Below are 20233 nucleotides of genomic sequence, written 5' to 3'. Positions count from 1 at the left end.
GGTGTATAAATATTATGGAATATTATTGTTCTGTAAGAAACGACCAACAGGAGGATTTTAGAGAGGCCTGGAGAGACTTACACGAACTGATGCTAAGTAAAATGAGCAGGGCCAGGAGATCATTATACACAGCAACAATATTATATGAGGATCAGTTCTGATGAACGTGGCTCTCTTCAACAATGAGGTGATTCAAACCAATTCCAATGATCTTGTGATGAAGAGAGCCATCGACACCTAGAGAGGGGACTAGGGGAACTGCCTGTGGATCACAATACAGCATTTTCACTCTTTTTGTTGTTGTTTATTTGCGCTTTATTTTTTTTTCTCATTTTCTCCCCAGTTTTATTTGACTTTTCTTGTGCAGCAAGATAATTGTATAAATATGTATGCATATATTAGATTTAACATATATTTCTATCATGTTTAACATGTACTGGACTACTTGCTCATCTAGGGGAGGGAGTGGGGGAAGGGGAGGAAAATTGGGACACAAGGTTTTGCAAGGGTTAATGTCAAAGGATTATCCATGTATATGTTTTGAAAAATAAAAAACTTTAATTAAAAAAAAATCTAGAAATCTAAAAAAAAAAGAAAATAAAATTCTCATGCTAAACTATCAAAAAGTAATGTCTTTCAAGTTTACTTGAGACAGGTATGTTGTTAAGAAGATTCACATCTGGAACAGCCATGTTACACAGTGGATGGAACACCAGCCCCTGGGTCAGGAGGACCTGAGTTCAAATATGACCTTAGACACTTATTACCTGTGTGTTCCTGGGCAAGTCACTTAATCTCAATTGCCTAAAAAAAAAAAAAAAAAGAATCACATTGTGTGAGAGTCATGGTTCATAGTTAGAAAGAATTCAAAGAGAGTCTCTTAAAGTCACAAAAGAGTTTATTTACACCATCACTGATGGTCATTAAAGAAAGTCTAGTAAATTAGAAATAGTTCAGAAAGAGTTTTATATATTGAAAATTTGGGGCTTAGTTAACATCCTACAAGGTTGTAAATTGTAAAAGAGGATCCAGGATGTCTTTTCATCCAGGTAAAGACACAAAATATCTTTTAGCAAGGTACTGTCATTCAGACAGGATGGTTTTTATTTTTTCCCAGAGGACAAATAAGGAGCAACAGATAAAAACTTTTATTAGCTAGGTATGCATTTTGAGTAGACCCTCATTCTGATCCATCATCTTTCTGTCTTTCGGGGAGAGGAAATTCTGGGGACAAGGGCTGGGGACTCGTCACATCTTAATAATATAATTACATTTCTTGGGTTCGCACTGGTTTTAGAAGTATTCATTTTCCAGGAAAACTGTAGCAAAAATGAGAAACGGCTTGAAGAACAGAATGAAGAAATGATGAAAAAGGTGCTGGCCCAGTATGATGAGAAGGCACAGAGTTTTGAGGAAGTGAAGAAGAGGAAAATGGAATACCTGCATGAGCAGATGGTGAACTTCCTACAGAGTATGGATACCGCCAAGGAGACTCTAGAGACAATCGTCAAGGAAGCAGAAGAACTCGATGAGACTGTTTTCCTGACCGTAAGCATGAATTACAATAGTGCCAATCACTTTACTGCTCACCCGAGGACCTTGGCCCTCCTGCTTTTACAAATAAAACTTATTTGCCTTTCCATCCATATCCGCTGCAGTTATTCAGAAGAGAATTCATCATTTTAATCTTCTTTTTTTTTCCCATTTTAACTTGTATATTGATTTAGCTCTAGCCAGTTCCAACCTTCTAGACTACCCTAATGTTTATCATCAGGACAATATGAGGGGTGGGCAAGGGGGATGTAATGCATCAGGAAGCATTACAGTGAACTCCCTGTGCTGGGAGGCCTATATAATTTAACCTGAAAAGCGGAGAGTTCAACCTCCAAATCTAAAATCCGGCATAGGTCTTTCCTGTCATAGTAGCCCTTTCCTCATTTGGCATCTAGTCTGTCCCTTTCACATGACCCTCTCTCACTTGACTGTGCCCTCCCTTCAATCCAAACTCCTTCCTCCTGTCCCCATTTCCTCCCAAGGTCATGAAGTGACCAACCTAAGCTGATAGGCTGACTCACCCTAAGATGTTAATGGGTGATAATGGCATAAAGTGTTTGTGTTTGAACAGAAAACTTAATATCTCAATCTGTAAGGTTAAAGTTGACTTTGCGGAGCCCTTTTAGTGCTACTCAGACTCATTCCAGAGATTCCCCATCCCTAAGGCATTCCATAAAACTTGTTAACTTGACCCTGAAGCCGAAAGCAGGTCAGTGGAGCCGATTTCTGGTTGTGGGGGCCACTAACGTGTTGTAGGAATGTTGTGAAATCCCCCTTTGCTTCTGGATAGGGGATAGGGGAGCTCCATTTTTTGTTGGAGATAGCATTACTGCCTAAAGTACCCCTTTGACTCCTGTAACTTCCAATAAGACCCAACTGTGGAGAAAGAAGGAATCAGGAATATTAATCTCTGTTGATAAATATGGAGGGCAGCCATGGAAATGAGGTAGACATCTAGAACCTAAAAGCAGAACTAAAATCTAGTGCTTGCTTTAACTTTCATCTCGAGATAGAAGGGAAGGATGGAAAGTCATATATAACACTTATAAAGTACTTCCTGCTCCTTAATCATTGCATACATTCCCTCAATGTATTTTCTTCTCAGCAGTAACTGTAAGCAGAACAAATTTTAATCACTCCCGTTGCTTCAGTAATTAAAAAGTCCATTGCATACATAAGTCTTTATTGATCTCATTTCCTTGATGGACAAGCTGAACAGACTTTATTTTGAAACAACAACAGAGTCTGAGTGCTGTCTAATTCTCCTTTTTACAATCCCTGTGGTTTCTTTCCTTTGCTGCCTTAGGTGAATCCATCAAGAGAGAAACAGCCTTTGTGGAATTGTGGGAGGGTGGTTTCAAAGGATGCACAGTCTTGAGGTTACTGTTACTTGCTTTGTGGTATTAATTGGTTTCTCTTTCCTTTCCTCCACCAGTCATTTAAAGAAATCAATGACAGGTATATGAAACATGGTGTTGGCACACCTTAGTGTCTACAGAACATAGCATGGTTGGATGCTCTATTAATCCTTGAAAGCTTCATAGAAATTGTGCTGGCAGAATAAAGGCCATTGATTTAACAAGTCACAAGGTAGTCTTTCTTAGGGACTGTACTTTTGGAAGCCTAGTGACAGCTTTTAGAATGAATTGTGAGCATTAGGATAAAAGCAATCATAATATAGCATTTTCAACTACTCACTTTAAGAGTACTTTTTAAAAATAAACCCTATTCTAATCTTTTTTGTTAGTACACAAAAGTATTTTTGAAGGTGCTTAGATTTATTTTTGGTTTTGTTCATCATTTTTCAATCATGTATAACTCTTTCTGCTCCATTTAAGATTTTCTTGACAAAGATATGGAGTGGTTTGCCATTTCCTTCTCAGTCATTTTACAGACGAGTAAACTGAGGTAAACAGGGTTAAGTGGCCCAAGGTCAGACAATTGAAAGTTGGATTTGAGCTCAGGTCTTTCTGACTCTGGGGTTAGCACTTTAGCCACTGCACCCACTTGACTGCTCCCTTAAAATGATTAGTTAAATATTAATATTTGAAAGAAACAATTTTATGTTCCTTGTATGATTTTTAAAAACCAAGGAATCTCAATAGAAGCTTTCTTGAGTTTTTATTTTAGAAGATAGTGATATTTTTATCTATTCTTCTTAAATTATCCAAAACAAAATTTGTTTTGTGATTTTTTGGGGAATTATTTTTAAAATTTAAGTTATGTATTTCCTTTATTCTACAGGCTAAGAGTTAATGAAATTGATATAAATTGTGTGCACACAAAAAAATCAGACCCATAATAATAGTTGATACTTATATAGCATTTTCAAATTTGCAAAGTGTTTTATTATTATGATAATCCTATTTGATATAACAAATCTGGCAGGTACATGTTATTATTTTTCTCATTTTATAGATGGAGAAACTGAGGCAGACATAGGGTCACACAGCTAATGAGTATTTGTGATCATATTTGAATCTGACTCCAGGTCTAGCACTTGAGCCACTGTATTACCTAGCTGCATTGTTATTTGGAGACAAGATCATCTTAAAAATGGTTAGAAATGTATGTTAAGAGACTAGATTCTTTTTGGAAGACTCTTTAGAGACTCATCTCAAAATACTTATTCTCTAATGATGTTCTCTTGCTCCTACTCAAGGCCAAAATTAATAATAGAGATAGGTTCATACTAGCTGCCTCCAGGTTAAGTGTCACAGTGGATAGAGCTCTGGGCCTAGAGACAAGACTTATCTTCCTAAATTCAAATCTGGCTTTAGATACCAACTAGATGTGTAATCCTGAGTCATTTAATCCTGTTTGCCTCAGTTTCCTCACCTGTAAAATGAGCTAGAGAAAGAAATGGCAAATCATTCTAGTATCTTTGTCAAGAAAACTCTGAATGAGGATCATAAAGAGATAGATATAATTGAAATGAGTGAACAACAACCAAATAGGAACTTTAAGCAATTCCCTAAGATCTGAAATAGTTTCCACTTGCTGAACCATATTTTTTCTTCTTGTTTCTCTTGTTTAAATGATTTGTTACTTGAGATGGCATGCAAATCAAATTGTGATTTAATTTAAAGGAAAAGCAAGAAAATTATCTGTTATGATACGGAAAAATAAGTATAAAATGCAGTTCCAATTTAATCAGGAAGACATGAAACCTCACAGTGTGATATTTTCTTAAAAGAATTAGGAGATTTTTCATCAGTTTTAAACTTGCTTATTTAATTTTTGAAGCAGCTCACTATATTACAAATATGTTTTGCAAAGTGAAGAAGCAATTTCCTTCATACTATAAGAGCTTTATAGGATTGTTTTTATAAAGATTTCATACATCTCTTCCTCTCTTCCCAGCCCAAGATTCTGTGATTTTGATGGATTTCTATTAACAGGGCCTACCTTTCTTTTCAAAATGAGTGCCCTAAAATAAGCCTTTTTTTGTTTGTTTGTTTTTAATCAGTCAGGAAGCAGATTTATAATCATTCTATACTCAGATAAATCCCTGATCCCATCAATTTGGATGTTTTCTCCAGTCCTGCTGATATCTCTTCCTATATATCTATCCTGGGGGATACTTTTTCATATCCTCCCATTTGTTCTACTGAAAGGATCTATCTAATGTATTGAAGATTTTTTTTTTTTTGTTTTCTATAGACATAGCAAATATATCAGGTTGTCTAAATATCATCCCTTGCTTTCCCCACATAACCAATCCACCTTTTGTATCATACAGTTCCTTGATGACATATTTGTTTCCATATATCATTGAAGTTCCTTATAGCTTATATGTTGTGGTTTCCTCAGACCCATCATTCATTCACTTCTCCTTTTCCCATTATGATATTCATTTTCAATTTTTTAAAGACCATATCAATTTATAGAAATTGAAAAGCATAGATAATGATTTGCTTACTTACATGTAATTATTTGCTTTTTATTGCAAATGGCATTGATAAATCACAAAGATCTTTGAGTTGTGTGTGTCTCTCTGTGTGTGTGTGTGTGTGTGTGTGTGTGTTTAATTGAACAAATTTTTTTAACTAAAAATTTGCTGTTAAGTTTTGGTGCTTTTAAAAATCAGCACACTAATTTGCAAACACTGCTTCACATACTACCAAGTATAATTAGCTAATCTGGTTTTATGCTTAAACTTGGCTTACCTGTGTGCCATTTTAGTGGTTTTAATTTGATTGTTCCACTGACAATTAAGTTGGACTCAGGAAATATGCATGTCTATGAATAAAAGAACAGACCTGGAAGGGCCTCTTTCTTTGGAAAGAGAAAAATTCTGGAATTTGGTAAAGAGATGTGAGAATTAAATAGAGCACTTAAAAAAAAAAAATCCAACATTGCCAAGAAAGTGATAAAGCTTGATTGCTTTGCAAAAAAGAATCCTTTTATGTCCCCAGAACTTCCTCTGGTTCTAAGTTAATGTCATTTTCTTTAGTAATAAGTGCTAATTACCTCAAGTGCTTTTTTACCTTTTGGGTTGTTCTCTTCCCCTCCCTCTCCCCCTCCCTTCTCCCTCTTCCACTCTCCCTCTCTTCCTCCTTCTCCCTGCTCCCCTCTCTATCCCCCTCTTCCTTCCTCTCCTTCTCCCTCTCCCTCTTTCTATCTCTATCTCTCTCTGTCTCTGTCCATATGTTTGTCTCTCTCTCTCTCCCCAGCTGCCTCTGAATACAATTCTCTTCTTGTTACATTAAATGATTTTTTCCTATATTAAAAAAAAAATTCCTTAAAGTACAAGGCTGCTGTCAAGTTATTCAGACTCAAAATTTGCATATCTTGAAAAACACATTTGCTTAGAAAATGCTGCTCTGTTCAGGGCATGCATCTATTTCTAATTATGTTTCTGTGAGTTAAAGTAATGTAAAAGATGGTTGTCCAAATCATTCTATATATTACTTATAAAGATGAGCCCTTGTATGTCTAAGTCCCAGAAGTTTTGAGTGGGTAATAACATTAGGGCAAAGTGAAAAATGTAAACATTGGCTTTATCTTTAGTTGCCATATTTAGGTATGTAACAAAATTCACCATTAAAACAGCAATATTTATTGGTCTCGTCCATTGTTTGAAGAGTATTGTACTCAGTGCTTGAGGGTCATTATCAGAAAACACCACATGAGCATGGGTTTGGAGCAGGAGGAGGAAGCTTAGCATTTCTTTCAACCTTCTCATTTGACAGAGGAAGCAGACTCATTGACTTGCATGAAGTAGTAAATAGTAGGAATAGGATTTGAACATGGTTCCTCTAATTCCAAGTTCATCTTCTTATCTTCCCTTAGAATCAGATTTTCTAAACAGATTTTTAAATTTAAATTTAAATTACATTTCATAGCCCAGGCAGAATACTTTGGGCACACTAGGTCTTCAACACATATTGAATAAGTTGATTTCTAGTCCAGTGTCTCTGTCAAGAGAACCCCAAATGGGATAATAAGAAGTTGGACACAACTGGAAATACTGAATAACAACTACATTTAATGGTGAAGGTGGCAAGGTATGATTGACTAGGGTTCAGAAAGACGTGAAGTACTTATATACAGATTATTTAGGCAAAGCTGTGACTGGTTGCTAGGCAGTGTCATCCCCCTCCCATCCTCCATTTATTTACCCTCTCCAGATGACTGGTCACACTTTGATCTCTATGGACATTTCCTCTGAACTTTCACCCTCTTCCAAGAGCTCTGTACATCTAACTGAATAGAAGAATCTCTTTCTGACATTTTTATATTTAAGGGCCTTAATATCCATATAAAAGGCCTGATGACAGGAAATAAAAATAGAAAGATGACCTCCAAAATCTCAGGATTCTAAAAAGAAGATATTAAAATCTTCACTATCTTGGGGTGGGGTGAGGATGGTGGAGAAAGCCAACCTCTAAAAGATAATGTTTGAAAAGAGGAAACTAATGGGCCAAATTACATATTTAGGTCTAATTAATCTTAGGAATCACAAATGGGATTTTGATAATGGATTGTACAACTTACAAGGTACAATTGTTAAAGCCAAATTATTTGACAGCATCCTTTCTGTTTTAAGGATTTTGTTTCAAATAGTTAATACAATAAAGCTATAAGATCGACTATGTGAGATTCCGGTTATAATAGATTGTGAATGTAAACTTTCAAAATTAGAAAGAGTCTGTGACTTTTCTGAATTCTTTGAAGTATACACATCATGGGTAGAAAACTTTATGTCCCCTTTCATTTTTCCTGTTACCTTGTGAATACAATTCCCTCACTTATCTAGGAATGCCTTCTTCTGGACAGGTTGCTTTCTGCTATGGAGAGCACAGCTTCTCTGGAAAACATTCCTACTGCATTTTCACTTTTTGAGCATTATGATGACCGTTCTACAAGAAGTGACCAGATGTCAAAACATGTAGCAGGTAAGGACATTGACGTGATACCTGGATTTTAAAAAGGGGCAATTTTGTAAAGCTTGTGGAATGTATGAAGAGATTAAAAGTAAAATGAAATATGCTCAGAAAACAAAATTCATAGTTGCAAGATTGAATTAGTTAAATTAAAAAAATCACAACAAATGAAATGCCATTTCAAGAAGCAGCATATTGTGTGGTAGAAACAGCATCAAACTTGGAGTCAGAAAGACCTAAGTTCAAATGTGACTTCAGATACTTATTAGCTATGTGACCCTCAGTTTCATTGTCTGTAAAAAGGAGATAACACCTTCTAGGGAAATTGTGTAGATTTAAATGAAATATTATCTATAAAGCATTTAGCATAGTGTTTTGCAAATAGTAGATGTTATCTAAATGTTGTTATTGTTATTATTTCAATAATAGACCTGGTGGCACTCACTTTGATATAAGAGGAAATGAGGCCAGTGAATCACTTGAGCTTGGGAGTTCCAAGTTTCAGCAGCGCTAAATTAATTGTTTTCACTAAGTTTGACATAGTGAGACCCTAGAAGCAGGGCTTTTCTAGGTTGTCTCTCCTTCTCCTTCTCCCTCTCCTTTCTTTCTCTCCCTGCATCTCTCTCTGTATCTCTCCTTCTCCCTCTCCCTCTCCTCTTTCCCTCCCTACCTCCCTCTCCCTCCCTTCTCCTCTTTCCTTCTCCTCTCTCCCTCCCTCCCTCTTTCTCTCTCTCTCTTTCCTTCTTTACCTCCTTCTCTCTCTCTCTTTCTTTTTCTTTCCCTCCCTCCAAACACAACAGATTAGTTTAAAAAACTAACAGCTCAGCATCATCTTCTGTAGCCAGCCACCCACTCAGCTGTCAGCAACATCCTGCAGGCTCTTCAAAATATTTTTTACATGCTATTTTGACAAACAAGACAATGAACGTTATTTGGATTTCTCAAAGCTGCCGTATTTCAGTGAAGCTACAAAGTTCCATTCACTGCATGCTAAAACACCACTCAACCCCTCCTTGTTAAAAATAATTCATCCTATGATATGAGACAGCTCTCCCAAACAGCTCAGATGAGAGCTGCTTGATTTTTCTCTTTCTTTCCTCTTCCCTTCCTCCCACCCTTCTTCCAATTTTGTCCTTGTAGGAAAAGTCTCAGTTTAGTAACTGGCATAATGTGGTTCTGTCTTAATGAAGTAATCAGAATAAAAGTGAAAAACTTCCATGTTTCATCCACATGTGCTATGCACTCCCTACTCAAATTGTTTCAGGTTTTCAAACATCTGGGGGATTTAATGTTTCAGTTCTAGAAGATATGTTCTGATATGGCACCTCTGGAATAAATGATCCATACTTTGTAGGGGGAACTAAATTGAAATGGAAAGATTACATCAATTACCTGCCTCTAGATGTTTGGTGGGATACTATGAGGATGATGGATCAGGACATTTTGGCCACTAGCATAGATATATTCTTTCTGCTGGATTGATTATATGCCGGTACCCAGTCCAAGGGAAGTACCTATTGGATAACCAGGAGAATCTTATTCAACACTAGGTTGTTCTCTAGGTTGCCTATGTACCATCAAGGAGACAGTAGTTTATTAAAAGATTCATTCCAAAAGAAATCACTATAGCAATTTGCATCTAAATAGTATTCAGAATCATATATTATTTCTGGGACAAGTCAGAAAATTGGAGAGACAAGGGATGCTGGAGCTGGAAGAAGTCATCTCAGAGATCTTTAGCAACACCCTCATTTTTCAGATGAATAATTACAACAGTTATTCTTTATATAGAACGTCCTATGTTCCAGATACTGTGATAAGCCTTTTGCAAATATTATCTCATTTGATCTTCATAACAACCTAAGGAGAGAGCTGCTATTATGATCCCTAGTTTACAAAAGAGATTGAAACAGAAGCTAAATGGCTTGCCCAGAGTCACATAGCCACTTCAATGAATCATGAATCCACACATTAAAAGGACAGAAAAAGGAAAAGAAATATTGAAGAATATCTGGATACCCCATAGATATACAATAGGACCAAAATAAAATTCATTATTTTTCCTTGATCTGCTCTTTCTTGAATCCTTTCCTCCTCCCTTTTCTATTATTCCTCACCATTATTCCAACTAACATTTACATAGAGCTTTACAAATTTTATTTAATTTGGTCCTAGAAACAACTCATTATCCCCATTTGGCAGATGAGGTAGCTGAGGTTGAGAGGTTAAGTGTTAAAAGGTTAAGAACTTAAAGTTAAGCAGCTAATAGACCCTACCTAAGTTTGTGCTATGAGTAGTCACATCTCCACTCTTATAAAGTATAAAATAATAACTTTGGAGAGAGATTAGTTGAATCAAATCATATTTCTCCAATCTCAAATATTTGTGAGGCTGAAGTGAAGTAAAGGATATCCAACACTTTACTAACTTTAAAGCACAATATAAATGCCAATTGTTGTTGTTATTGTTAACCTGCAGTTACCAGGGTAGTAATGACTTCATTCACAGAGCCTCTACCATGTTCTTGCTGAGTTCAAGCTACATTTTAGAAGAATGTGAAAATGTACTGGTAGATGTATAACATCTAGGCTCTCTGAGGATTCAGCATACTTTTAAGTTGAATTTACGTTATTAACAATTGAAGTATATAAAATCAGTAAAACAATAAATCAAGCCCTAATTTGTAATGATATACCAATTTCTGAGGTTTAAACATATACAGTGAAAATTTAGCATTTGATTCTTCAAAGGTAGATATACTTCAGTATCTTGATGTAGCTATGATCTCATCAAAGTGGAATACTCCCTTCATTCCTTCCCATTATGTGAGATGGAATTTGCCATTTTTACAAAAATTTCAGGTTTCCCATCAGGATAATGCAGGGCAGAGAAAGATAACCATCAAATACATTTCAAAACATACTATCTTTTTGTCTGCAAAGCTGTTGTCTTTTCTTCATCATTTTTTGTGTTGAATGATAAATTTTTAAAAAATCTCATTAGTTTTTCAGGTAAATTGAACAAATAAATTGCTTTGTGGCACTGAATATGCTATTCATATTGAACATGCAATCACAACTAGCAGCTCTTTTTTCTCTAATAAGACACATAAGAAAAACAGGAGTAAGTAAAACTAGAAATTCCTTTAACTGTTTTAAACTGGCAACAATACTTTTGAAATAGTTGAAATGGGAGGGGAAGGTCAAGAATGAATTGTGCTTCAAGAGTTTAATTCCTTTTTTTCTGAGTCACCATAGGTATGGCCATTTTGGAAAGAGAAAATTGAAATGGCAAATATAGCAGCTATTCTTCAATCTTTTGCCCATGTACAAGCCATTTCCCCAGAAATACCTGGCAGGCAATGCAAACGGATCAACTACTTGGCCTGAAATTGCCTCATTTGTCTCCACTGTGACTGTTGAAACTATATTGGCTCACTCTAGTGAATCACAGTTACCCAGCATACTCTGCTCAAGTCTTCATATTTCAGGAAATTGAATCCATTTTGACATGTCATACAAGAAAACAAGATTGATAGCTTTCAAACTAGTAATGACCAATTTTATTTTCATTCCAGTACCACAGCCCCCCATATTGGAACCTCAGGAACCCAACTCTGCCACCAGTACAACGATTACAGTGTATTGGAGTGTGAGGAAAGAGGATGTAATTGAGTCTTTCCAGGTTTACTGCATGGAAGACCCTGAAGAAGATAGTGAAGCAAATGGTAGGATGTTGTTATTTGTAACACAGTTCATTCCTAAGAAGCATCATGGCAAGAATGGAGAGAGTGATTCTCTGATTTTATCAGGAAAGGATGGCAATTACTATTTACTTGTCTCAGGGAATTGTCTGAGGCACTGTTCATTCATTGACGTGTCTATGATCATACAGCAAATAAGTAGCAGAAGTAGATCTTGAACCTAAGTGTTCTAGTCTCCCCCTTTTATTCATATTTGATATTTTGCTGTATGTAATTCAAAGATAATTCAATTCAAGAAATATTTCTGTGTCTGCAAGATGCAAGACATGGTACTAGATTCTGGGGATACAAAGCTGAAAAAACATTTTCATCCTCATCCTCAAAGACCTTATAATCTATTGGAGAGTTGAGAAAGAACTGGTTATTATGTCTACGTAAGTGTGATAAAAAACAGACTTCTGTAAGCACAAAGAAGAGATCAAGGCAAGGTACTTTAAGAAAATTTATGATGGGAGAGATTATTTTTGTGGCAGTTTACTTTCTGGTGATGGTAGATCAAAGAAGTCTTGCCAGAGGAAGAGATCCACTCCTCCCACTGTCTATAAGTTATAGAACATATATTTTCTATTTGTTTGAATATATTCAAACAAAAGAACAAAATATCACTGGTATGTCAAGCAGCCCTGGCTTAAGAAGTTCACCTGATTGACTAATTCTTGTGTTACTCCATTTTTTGGTTTTTCTATAAAAAAAAGGAAGCTCTAGTCTAGAGGGGTCCTCAAACTACGGCCCACGGGCCAGATGCAGCAGCTGAGGATGATTATTCCCTTACCCAGGGCTATGAAGTTTCTTTATTTAAAGGCCCACAAAACAAAGTTTTTGTTTTTACTATAGTCCGGTCCTCCAACAGTCTGAGGGACAGTGAACTGACCCCCTATTTAAAAAGTTTGAGCACTCTTGTCTAGCATCTTTAATTGGTTAGTACAATCATTATAGAATTTATGTTCACTTTATCTAAGTCCTAAGTTAAATATTTAGAAAAAAGGTGAAAATATTTTTGTGACCCATATTTAGTCCTCCCTAGTTCTCTCTCTGGGTACAGATGGCTCTCCATCACAAGTCTATTGGAATTGGCCTGAATCACCTAATTGCTGAAAAGAGCCATGCCCGTCAGAGTTGATCATCACAAAGATAGGTTTTAAATTAAATTATTCTTCAATTAACAATATTATATCTTTTTTTTTCCTCTTTCTTCCTTGCATCCCATTATGGTGGAAGAATAGGGATATTTCAAACAAATATGTAGAATTAAGCAAAACAAATTCCTGCATTGGTCATGTCCAAAAAAGTTTCATTGTTTATGTATCAGCTATATTTTAACAAGAGTTTTTCTTTTTGGGGGGGCATACCTTAATGGAAACGAATGACACTAAAGGGAATTTAAGGCATGGGGCATGATTGAGATGTGGGAGATTTATTTTTTGAGAAAGATATTTTAATAGTCTGAGTCTTGTGGTGTCCCTCAACCAACAACAATGCACCAACTGACAACTTGTAGGCTTGCCAATAACCATTGCTATTTATAGTCATAAAAAAGGGGAAAGTCCAATACCTAATACTATATGCTATAGAAATGCTTGGTTTTAAAAAGGAATAATTTGAGTTTCTTAACTGATGCAGTTGTGAAGAATTGACATTTAAGAGTAATAAGGATGGGTAATTGAAATGTGTGGGTTAATTTAACAAGGTGAAAGAATTGTGTCAGACGGGAAAAATTTCAGCACAAAATAATCAAGTTGGTCCAAAGGGGCAGATTTGCAGAATGATATAAAATAATGTTTACTCCTAATATTCAGAAAGTAGGAAATTAAATGCTGTTCAGAAAAGGGAAATGTCAGTTGGAGAACAAGGTCAGTTAGATTAGCTTGTAGCATTTTATTATCACCTAAGCATTTCTATAAATTGCAAATGCCCTTAGTTGAAAGAATTAATAATTCCTGAATGGATGAAAGGAAGCCAGGTTTGATACTTTAAAGTACCAATGCTTCAGATCTGAACTTGTTTGGTTGAAAGTGAAAGAAAAAGTTTGTCCTACCTTGGTATAAATTTGGAAAGTCTGTCTATCCTTATCTCTTGTGATGCTCTACTGAATAGTTAGTTAGGTTTATTTTATTTTTTAAAACAATTTTAGGGAAATAAACTATTACTATTTAAGTCAAAATAAGCAGTAGGCAAAGAAGCAGTCCATATAATGGGCTTACAGTCAGGAAGACATGGATTTCAATTTCACCTTTGGCACTTAATAATTGTGTCATCCTAGCTAAATCACTTAACCTGTATGTGTCTGGGAGAACTCTATTTAGTCCTAGGTGGATTGCAGGTCCCAGGACGGAGCTTCCATATAGAGAAAGGTGATGAAGATGGAGCAAAGAAATAATTAGTCTGTCAATCATTTGCATGTTTACATCAACAGTATGAAATTTTAAAATTCATTTAATATTGAAATAATTATTATAGTTAATTGTGGAAAATAGTGTGTAAAACTTGATTAATGGAATATTCTTTCCTGATAAGAGTTCACATATGATATGAACATCCCACTCATTCCTTTGCAGAATGCTTTTCTTTTTCATTCATGTATGATAGAATGGTAAAAATCATAGGCCTGATGGAATATAGTAAGACCTTATCAACTAGAAGAAGAAAAAAAGGTACCTGGAAATCTTTCAGATGACTGCTCCTTTAAATGACATGTAAGGTAACCTAAGAGTCACTGTATTTGTTCCAGACTTGGTGGAAGAATACCGACTTACAGTGAAGGAAAGCTATTGCCTTTTTGAAGATCTGGAACCTGGTCGGTGTTATCAAGTATGGGTGATGGCCGTTAACTTCACAGGATGTAGCCTGCCAAGTGAGAGAGCCATTTTCAGAACTGGTAAGAGGACAAATCTCTAATTCACTGTGGAACATTTAGGATCCTAAATAAATTCAATTGGAAATAAATTTTTAAAATTTTTTAATTCTCTCTCTTCAGAGGGAGCTGATGATAAAATTTCAGTAGATGTCAAATTCATTTTTGCCTTTACAAAAGTGAATCAGTGTCATAAATCAGTTGTCATTGATAGAATTTTTTTAAAAGACTACTCTAGGACTTCTGAAATATGCTTGGATCAGTCATACATTTAGCAATTTCTTGTTAAGTGGGAGGCTAAGGATTACTTGTATCCTAGCAATGCAACAGTGGTTCTATACCCTGGAGGAAAGGTGTAGCTCCCATCATATTTCTCCCTCTCTGGATCTTCTCCCAGAGGTGTCCAGGGGCTGCAAAGCTCAGGTAATTTCCTTCTCATGAATCACATCCTCCTGCATTTGCCCTGATTCTCCCAGGTCCTACTTGCTAGCCCTTCTCCTTAGCAATTAGGGTAGTTGAAAAGCTATTTTACAGAATCTCCTTTGGATGCAGCCTCCGGCCAAGCTATACTTGTATAAGAATCCTCTCCATGACATTTCAAGAGGTGGTCACCCATGTTTGCTGATCTCTAAAGAAGTTCCATCCAAGGCAGCCCATTCCATTTTTCAGGGCCCTCATAGTTAGGAAGTTTTTCCTTATATCACATCTAAATTTATCTCATATACATTTTATTCATAACCCTTAGTTCTGCCTCCTAGGGTAAAGCAAAATAAATAAAATCCTTTTTTGATATGGTAGCCAGTCAAAATATTGAAAAGAACTATCATTTTTCCTTCCCTATGACCAATTTTTTCCTATCTTATCCAAACTTCTTGAGCTTTTTCAACTGATCCTCATATGTCATGCTCTCTAAGACCCATCACCATCTTAATTGTACTCTGTTGAAGCTCTCTGGATAATCTTATGATCTTGGAGTAATCTAGAACTGAACAAAATGGCCATTTTGGTGGCTTAGTAGAGTATTGGAGCTGGAATCAGAAGACCCGAGTTCAAATCTGACCTCAGGATTATTAGCTATGTGACTCTGGGCAAACCACTTAACATCTTTCAGCTTCAGTTTCCTCTGCTGTAAAAATGGGCATAGTAATAGCATCTACCTTCCAGGGTGGTTGTTAGGATAAAATTAGATAATATTGGTAAAGCACTTTGCAAATCTTAAAGTGCTATTTAAATGCTTGCTATTATTGTTACAAATACTAATAATGATAATTATATGCTCCAGAAATGGTATGACCAAAGAAAAGTCCAGCAGGACCATCATCTCCATAATCCTAAATACTATGCTTCTTTTTTAAAAATTTTGATAAATTTATGCTTATTTTAAAGTATATATATTTTATCATACATAATACACATATATGTGTATATATATATATATATGTATATATATATATATATATGTCCCCTAAACCCCAGATCTAGTGATGAGAAACTTACACACTGAAAATTCTTCACAGAAAGAATGTAGCACACTAAGGTAAAAGCCTTTGGATAGTCCATAGGTAATGGTATAGCATTAAAAAAAATTCTAACATTATTTTACTGGAATAGAGACCTTCTGGTGAGGAAATCCCTCCATGGATTCAACTTAGCATTTTTTCTACAACTTATGGTCATAGAAAGTTGATTGAGACACTGAGGTATAAAATGACTTTCCTAGGATCATCTAGACAATATAAACCAATATGAACCCAGTTTTATTTATTTATTTTTTTTACTCCAAGACCATTTCCCTATCTACAGTGTCATGCTGTTTCTAATATCAATACTATCTTCAGAATATCCTTCTGTTGTGTTTCACTTTGACTGTATCATACTTATTATTCAAATGTCCTATACAGGAAGGAAGGAAGGAAAACAAATATTCCTTTCATTTAAGTTTTCAGTGAATAATTCAGACCTTAACTTCAATACTTATTCTACTGTGAAGTTACACATTTCAGGTATTACCTGACATTTAAAATTTTAGAATATCTTTAAATTGTAGAATTTAAGTCTAAGAAAGAAGCTTTAGGATCACTTTCCTGGAGAACAGGGGCCAGACAAGGCAGGAATCGTTGACCTTAGAACACAGAGAAATGGACTGGCTGAAAAGAGTGAGAAATGTTAATTGGTCCCAAAGGGTATTTGTCTTTACTAGCTCAGCAAATAGGACAAGAATTGCTGTAGGCACACAAGTCTGAGGTTGGTGGGAAATCTGAAGCCACTGAATTGGCATTGAAATAAAAAAAAGTAGGCTACAGAAAGTCTTGTGCCCTCATCAAAGAAACATTAACAAAAAGATAAGATTTCAAGATTTTGAAATGGCAGAGCAAATCATAGTCTAGTAGAATGAACTTATATTAGACTCGTTCAGTGTCCTTAGTTTTATCTAAACCAGCATGCAAGATTATTGCTGGGTTTCAGAAATAGCAATGCAGCTCATTGTGATTAAGGTCAGAACTCCAGCAAGAGATGGAAGGTGCAGGAAAACTCAATAGTATCATGCTATTTTTAAATCATACTAAAAATTTTTTTGAGACATTGCTTTATAGTGTAGTTTGAGATCTGTGTGCTAGACTCCTTTTATTCACTTTTTTTTTCATTATTTCCCTTGCAAGTTTTGACCTTTTGGGCCTCTGTATTAATTTTTTTTTTAGTTAATTAAAGTAATATTTTGGTAGTTTGATTGGAAAGAACCTAAAGAAATAAATTTATGTAATATTATCATTTTTGTTATATTGATTCAGTTTACTCACAAACAATTAGTATTTCTCCAATTACTTAAATGTCTTTGTGTAAACAGTGGTTTATAGTTATACTTTTAATTTTTGAGTATAACTTGGTAGGTAAAGTCCCAAGTATTTTATATATTTTATAGTTTTTAAACATGGAATTCCTCTTTTTAATAATAACAGCTTTTTATTTTTCAAAATACATGCAAAGATAATTTTCAACATTCACCCTTGCAAAACCTCTTGTTCCAAAATTTTCTCCCTCCCTTTCCCCCACCCTCCTCCCTAGACAGCAAACAATTCAATATAGGTTAAACATGTATAATTCTTCTAAACATATTTCCACATTTATCATGCTGAACAAGAAAAAATAGATCAAAAGGGGGAAAATGAAAAAGAAAAAAGCAAGCAAGCAAACAACAATAACGAAAAGTGAAACTAATATGTTGTGATCCACATTCAGTCTCCACAGTGCCCAGAAGAGAACATTAGCTTGTTATTTTAAAAATATATCAAGGTAGCTCAGTGTGAGAGTTTAGCTTGCCCATCTGGTATTTCTCATTCTTGCTGCATGACCAATTCACCTAGCTTGCTCAATCAATCAATAAACATTTATAAAGCATTTTTGATGTGCTTGATGCTGGATAGAGTGCTATATCTGGGATCAGGAAGATCTGAGCTGAAATTTACTCTCTGACTCTTTATTAGTTGTATGATCCTGGATAAGTCAGTTAACCCCTGTCTTTCTGAGTTTTCTCATCTGCAAAAAAAAGCATAATAATAGTATCTACCTTCCAAAGTTGCTGTGAGGATCAAATGAAATAATAATTATAAAATGCTTTGCAAAACTTAAAGCCCTAAATAAATCCCAGCTATTATTATTATTAGTCACATACATTATAAATTGTTATTTTTTATTTTCTACCTATGAATTATATTGCATACTCCAAAGTGTTTTTTCCACTTTCTTTAAGAATTTCCTTTAGAATTTTGTAATTTTAATTCTTCTAAAATCATCATAGTCCACTATTTCTTTTTTCTTTGGTTTTATCAGGAAAAAAAAAAAAAGATCTGTATTTGGAGATAAGCATTTGAAATAGCAAGTGGTCTGGAATCATTAAAAGCAAAGCTTACTTTCCCTCCTGCAATCCAGCCTGATCTCCTCCTGCTCAATTCTGAGCCCAGCTTAATACTGTAAGCACCAACTGCAGCACTTGCCCAAGGCAGATAAATTGATGGACTCATTCCACCAGCTGTGACCCACCCTTTCCAAACACACCCTCTCCTCCCTTCCTCCCCACTCTCCAGCACATGTCTGGGCAATTGCATTTTCATCCTCCACGTGATCATTCCAAATTTTAAATGTTAAATCAATAAATCTTTGAGTTCAAAGGGCAAAGATGATGAATGATATTGGAATTGCTCAGAGAACATTTATTCATGAATATGTTCTGTACAGGAAGCTCAGTTGTAATTAGAAGAAATCAACAGATATTGGAAAAATACAATTGGCCACAAGTATAAATATCTTGCCAGATTTAAATATTTAGTGCATAGACCTCCATTAAGGTATTTCCCAGAGCTACAGATTCAGTTGGTCTCTAAGAAGCTTGGAGGCTGCACTTTTAAATATTAGTAGCTAGGAATGGAAGGTGTAGTGGGAAGGGGGGTGGAATAATGGAGAGGAGCCTGAAGAGAAAACCAGGAAATATAAATAGTTAAGGTAGGTTCCTTCTACTTCTCTCTCTTCCCTACTGCCATTAATCCATAATTCATTAATGAATCCATAAGTCCATCACTAGGGCTTATAACTTATTAACACTTTAAAGTTAATTATGATTTAAGTAAAAACTTTGTGACATGTTAATTCAGCACATATTTTAAAATTCCTCCCAAACTTTAAACATTTAACATACTTTCAAATAATTAAGAACATCGCTCTTAATTAGATACCATGGACCCAATTAGTAATAAATGTTAACTGAGTGATTGAGGGTAAAGTGGGTTTGCTTCTTGGATGAGAAAAAATAAAGGACTACCATGGGATTGGTTTTGTAACCAGTCATTTTAGTGATTAGCATATTAGTCATATTAGTTATTAGCATTTGAGGAAATCTGATGAGGAAAAAATATGCTAATTAAAGCAATTTAGTATTGTCAGGGGATTGGCAACATATGCATTTTACAGTTTTATTTTAATGTGATTGTCCCCGTGTACATATTCCTGCTGACTTAGCCCTACTCCTATTCCTATATTTGCAGCACCCTCCACCCCAATAATTAAGGCTGAGGACTGCACAGTGTGTTGGAACACTGCCACCATACGCTGGAGCTCCGCCAACCCCAGGGCTGCTGATGCTTATACAGTGGAGTATTGCAGACAGCATTCCCCAGAAGGAGAGGGTCTCAGGTGAGTGCAGCCCTCTCTGTGTGAAGGGCACATCTATCTCAGAGAAAGGATGGTATCATGGGAGCACCCACCCATTTGTGTCCATGGGAGAAATAAAGAAACTTGCTCAAGACACTGAGCATGTACATCGTCCCCATATTAGTATCTAAATTTGTGCCTGCAGAAAAAGAAGGAAGGATTTTTAAAAACCCAAACCAAACCCAAACCAAACCAAAAACAAAAAACCCTCCTCTTTAAATCTACTGAGCTAATTAAACTATCCCTTTGATTTGCAGCTGGAAAAATTTTAATAGAACATCAATGAATTCAAGGTTCTTAATGATACACAGACTTGAACATGGAATAATAAGCCCCTTGTAAAGAAAATAGACATGATTTCAATAAAATTGAACATTCTTTTGGGGGGGGTATTTAATCTGAACCAGCAGAAGGATTTTTTACATATTTCCTGCACTTTTTAATTTAACTCCTGCAGGAGAATTACCACTTGGC

The 20233-nt window shown here is 35.5% G+C and overlaps 1 protein-coding gene across 2 annotated transcripts in view; it reads left to right on the top strand.

Moving 5' to 3' along the window:
* Positions 1-20233, top strand: part of CMYA5 (cardiomyopathy associated 5) — a 107378-nt gene that overhangs the window by 48466 nt on the left and 38679 nt on the right. For both annotated transcript variants that reach the window (XM_031966016.1, XM_031966013.1), the window contains exons 5-10: positions 1315-1548; positions 2990-3012; positions 7837-7955; positions 11521-11670; positions 14435-14581; positions 19594-19741. In XM_031966016.1, the coding sequence (XP_031821876.1) occupies positions 1315-1548; positions 2990-3012; positions 7837-7955; positions 11521-11670; positions 14435-14581; positions 19594-19741 (821 nt within the window). The remainder of the gene's footprint in view (positions 1-1314; positions 1549-2989; positions 3013-7836; positions 7956-11520; positions 11671-14434; positions 14582-19593; positions 19742-20233) is intronic.

Source organism: Sarcophilus harrisii, chromosome 1, assembly GCF_902635505.1.
Source record: "Sarcophilus harrisii chromosome 1, mSarHar1.11, whole genome shotgun sequence".
NCBI classification, from domain to species: domain Eukaryota; kingdom Metazoa; phylum Chordata; class Mammalia; order Dasyuromorphia; family Dasyuridae; genus Sarcophilus; species Sarcophilus harrisii.
This window is presented reverse-complemented; position numbering and strand designations above follow the sequence as displayed.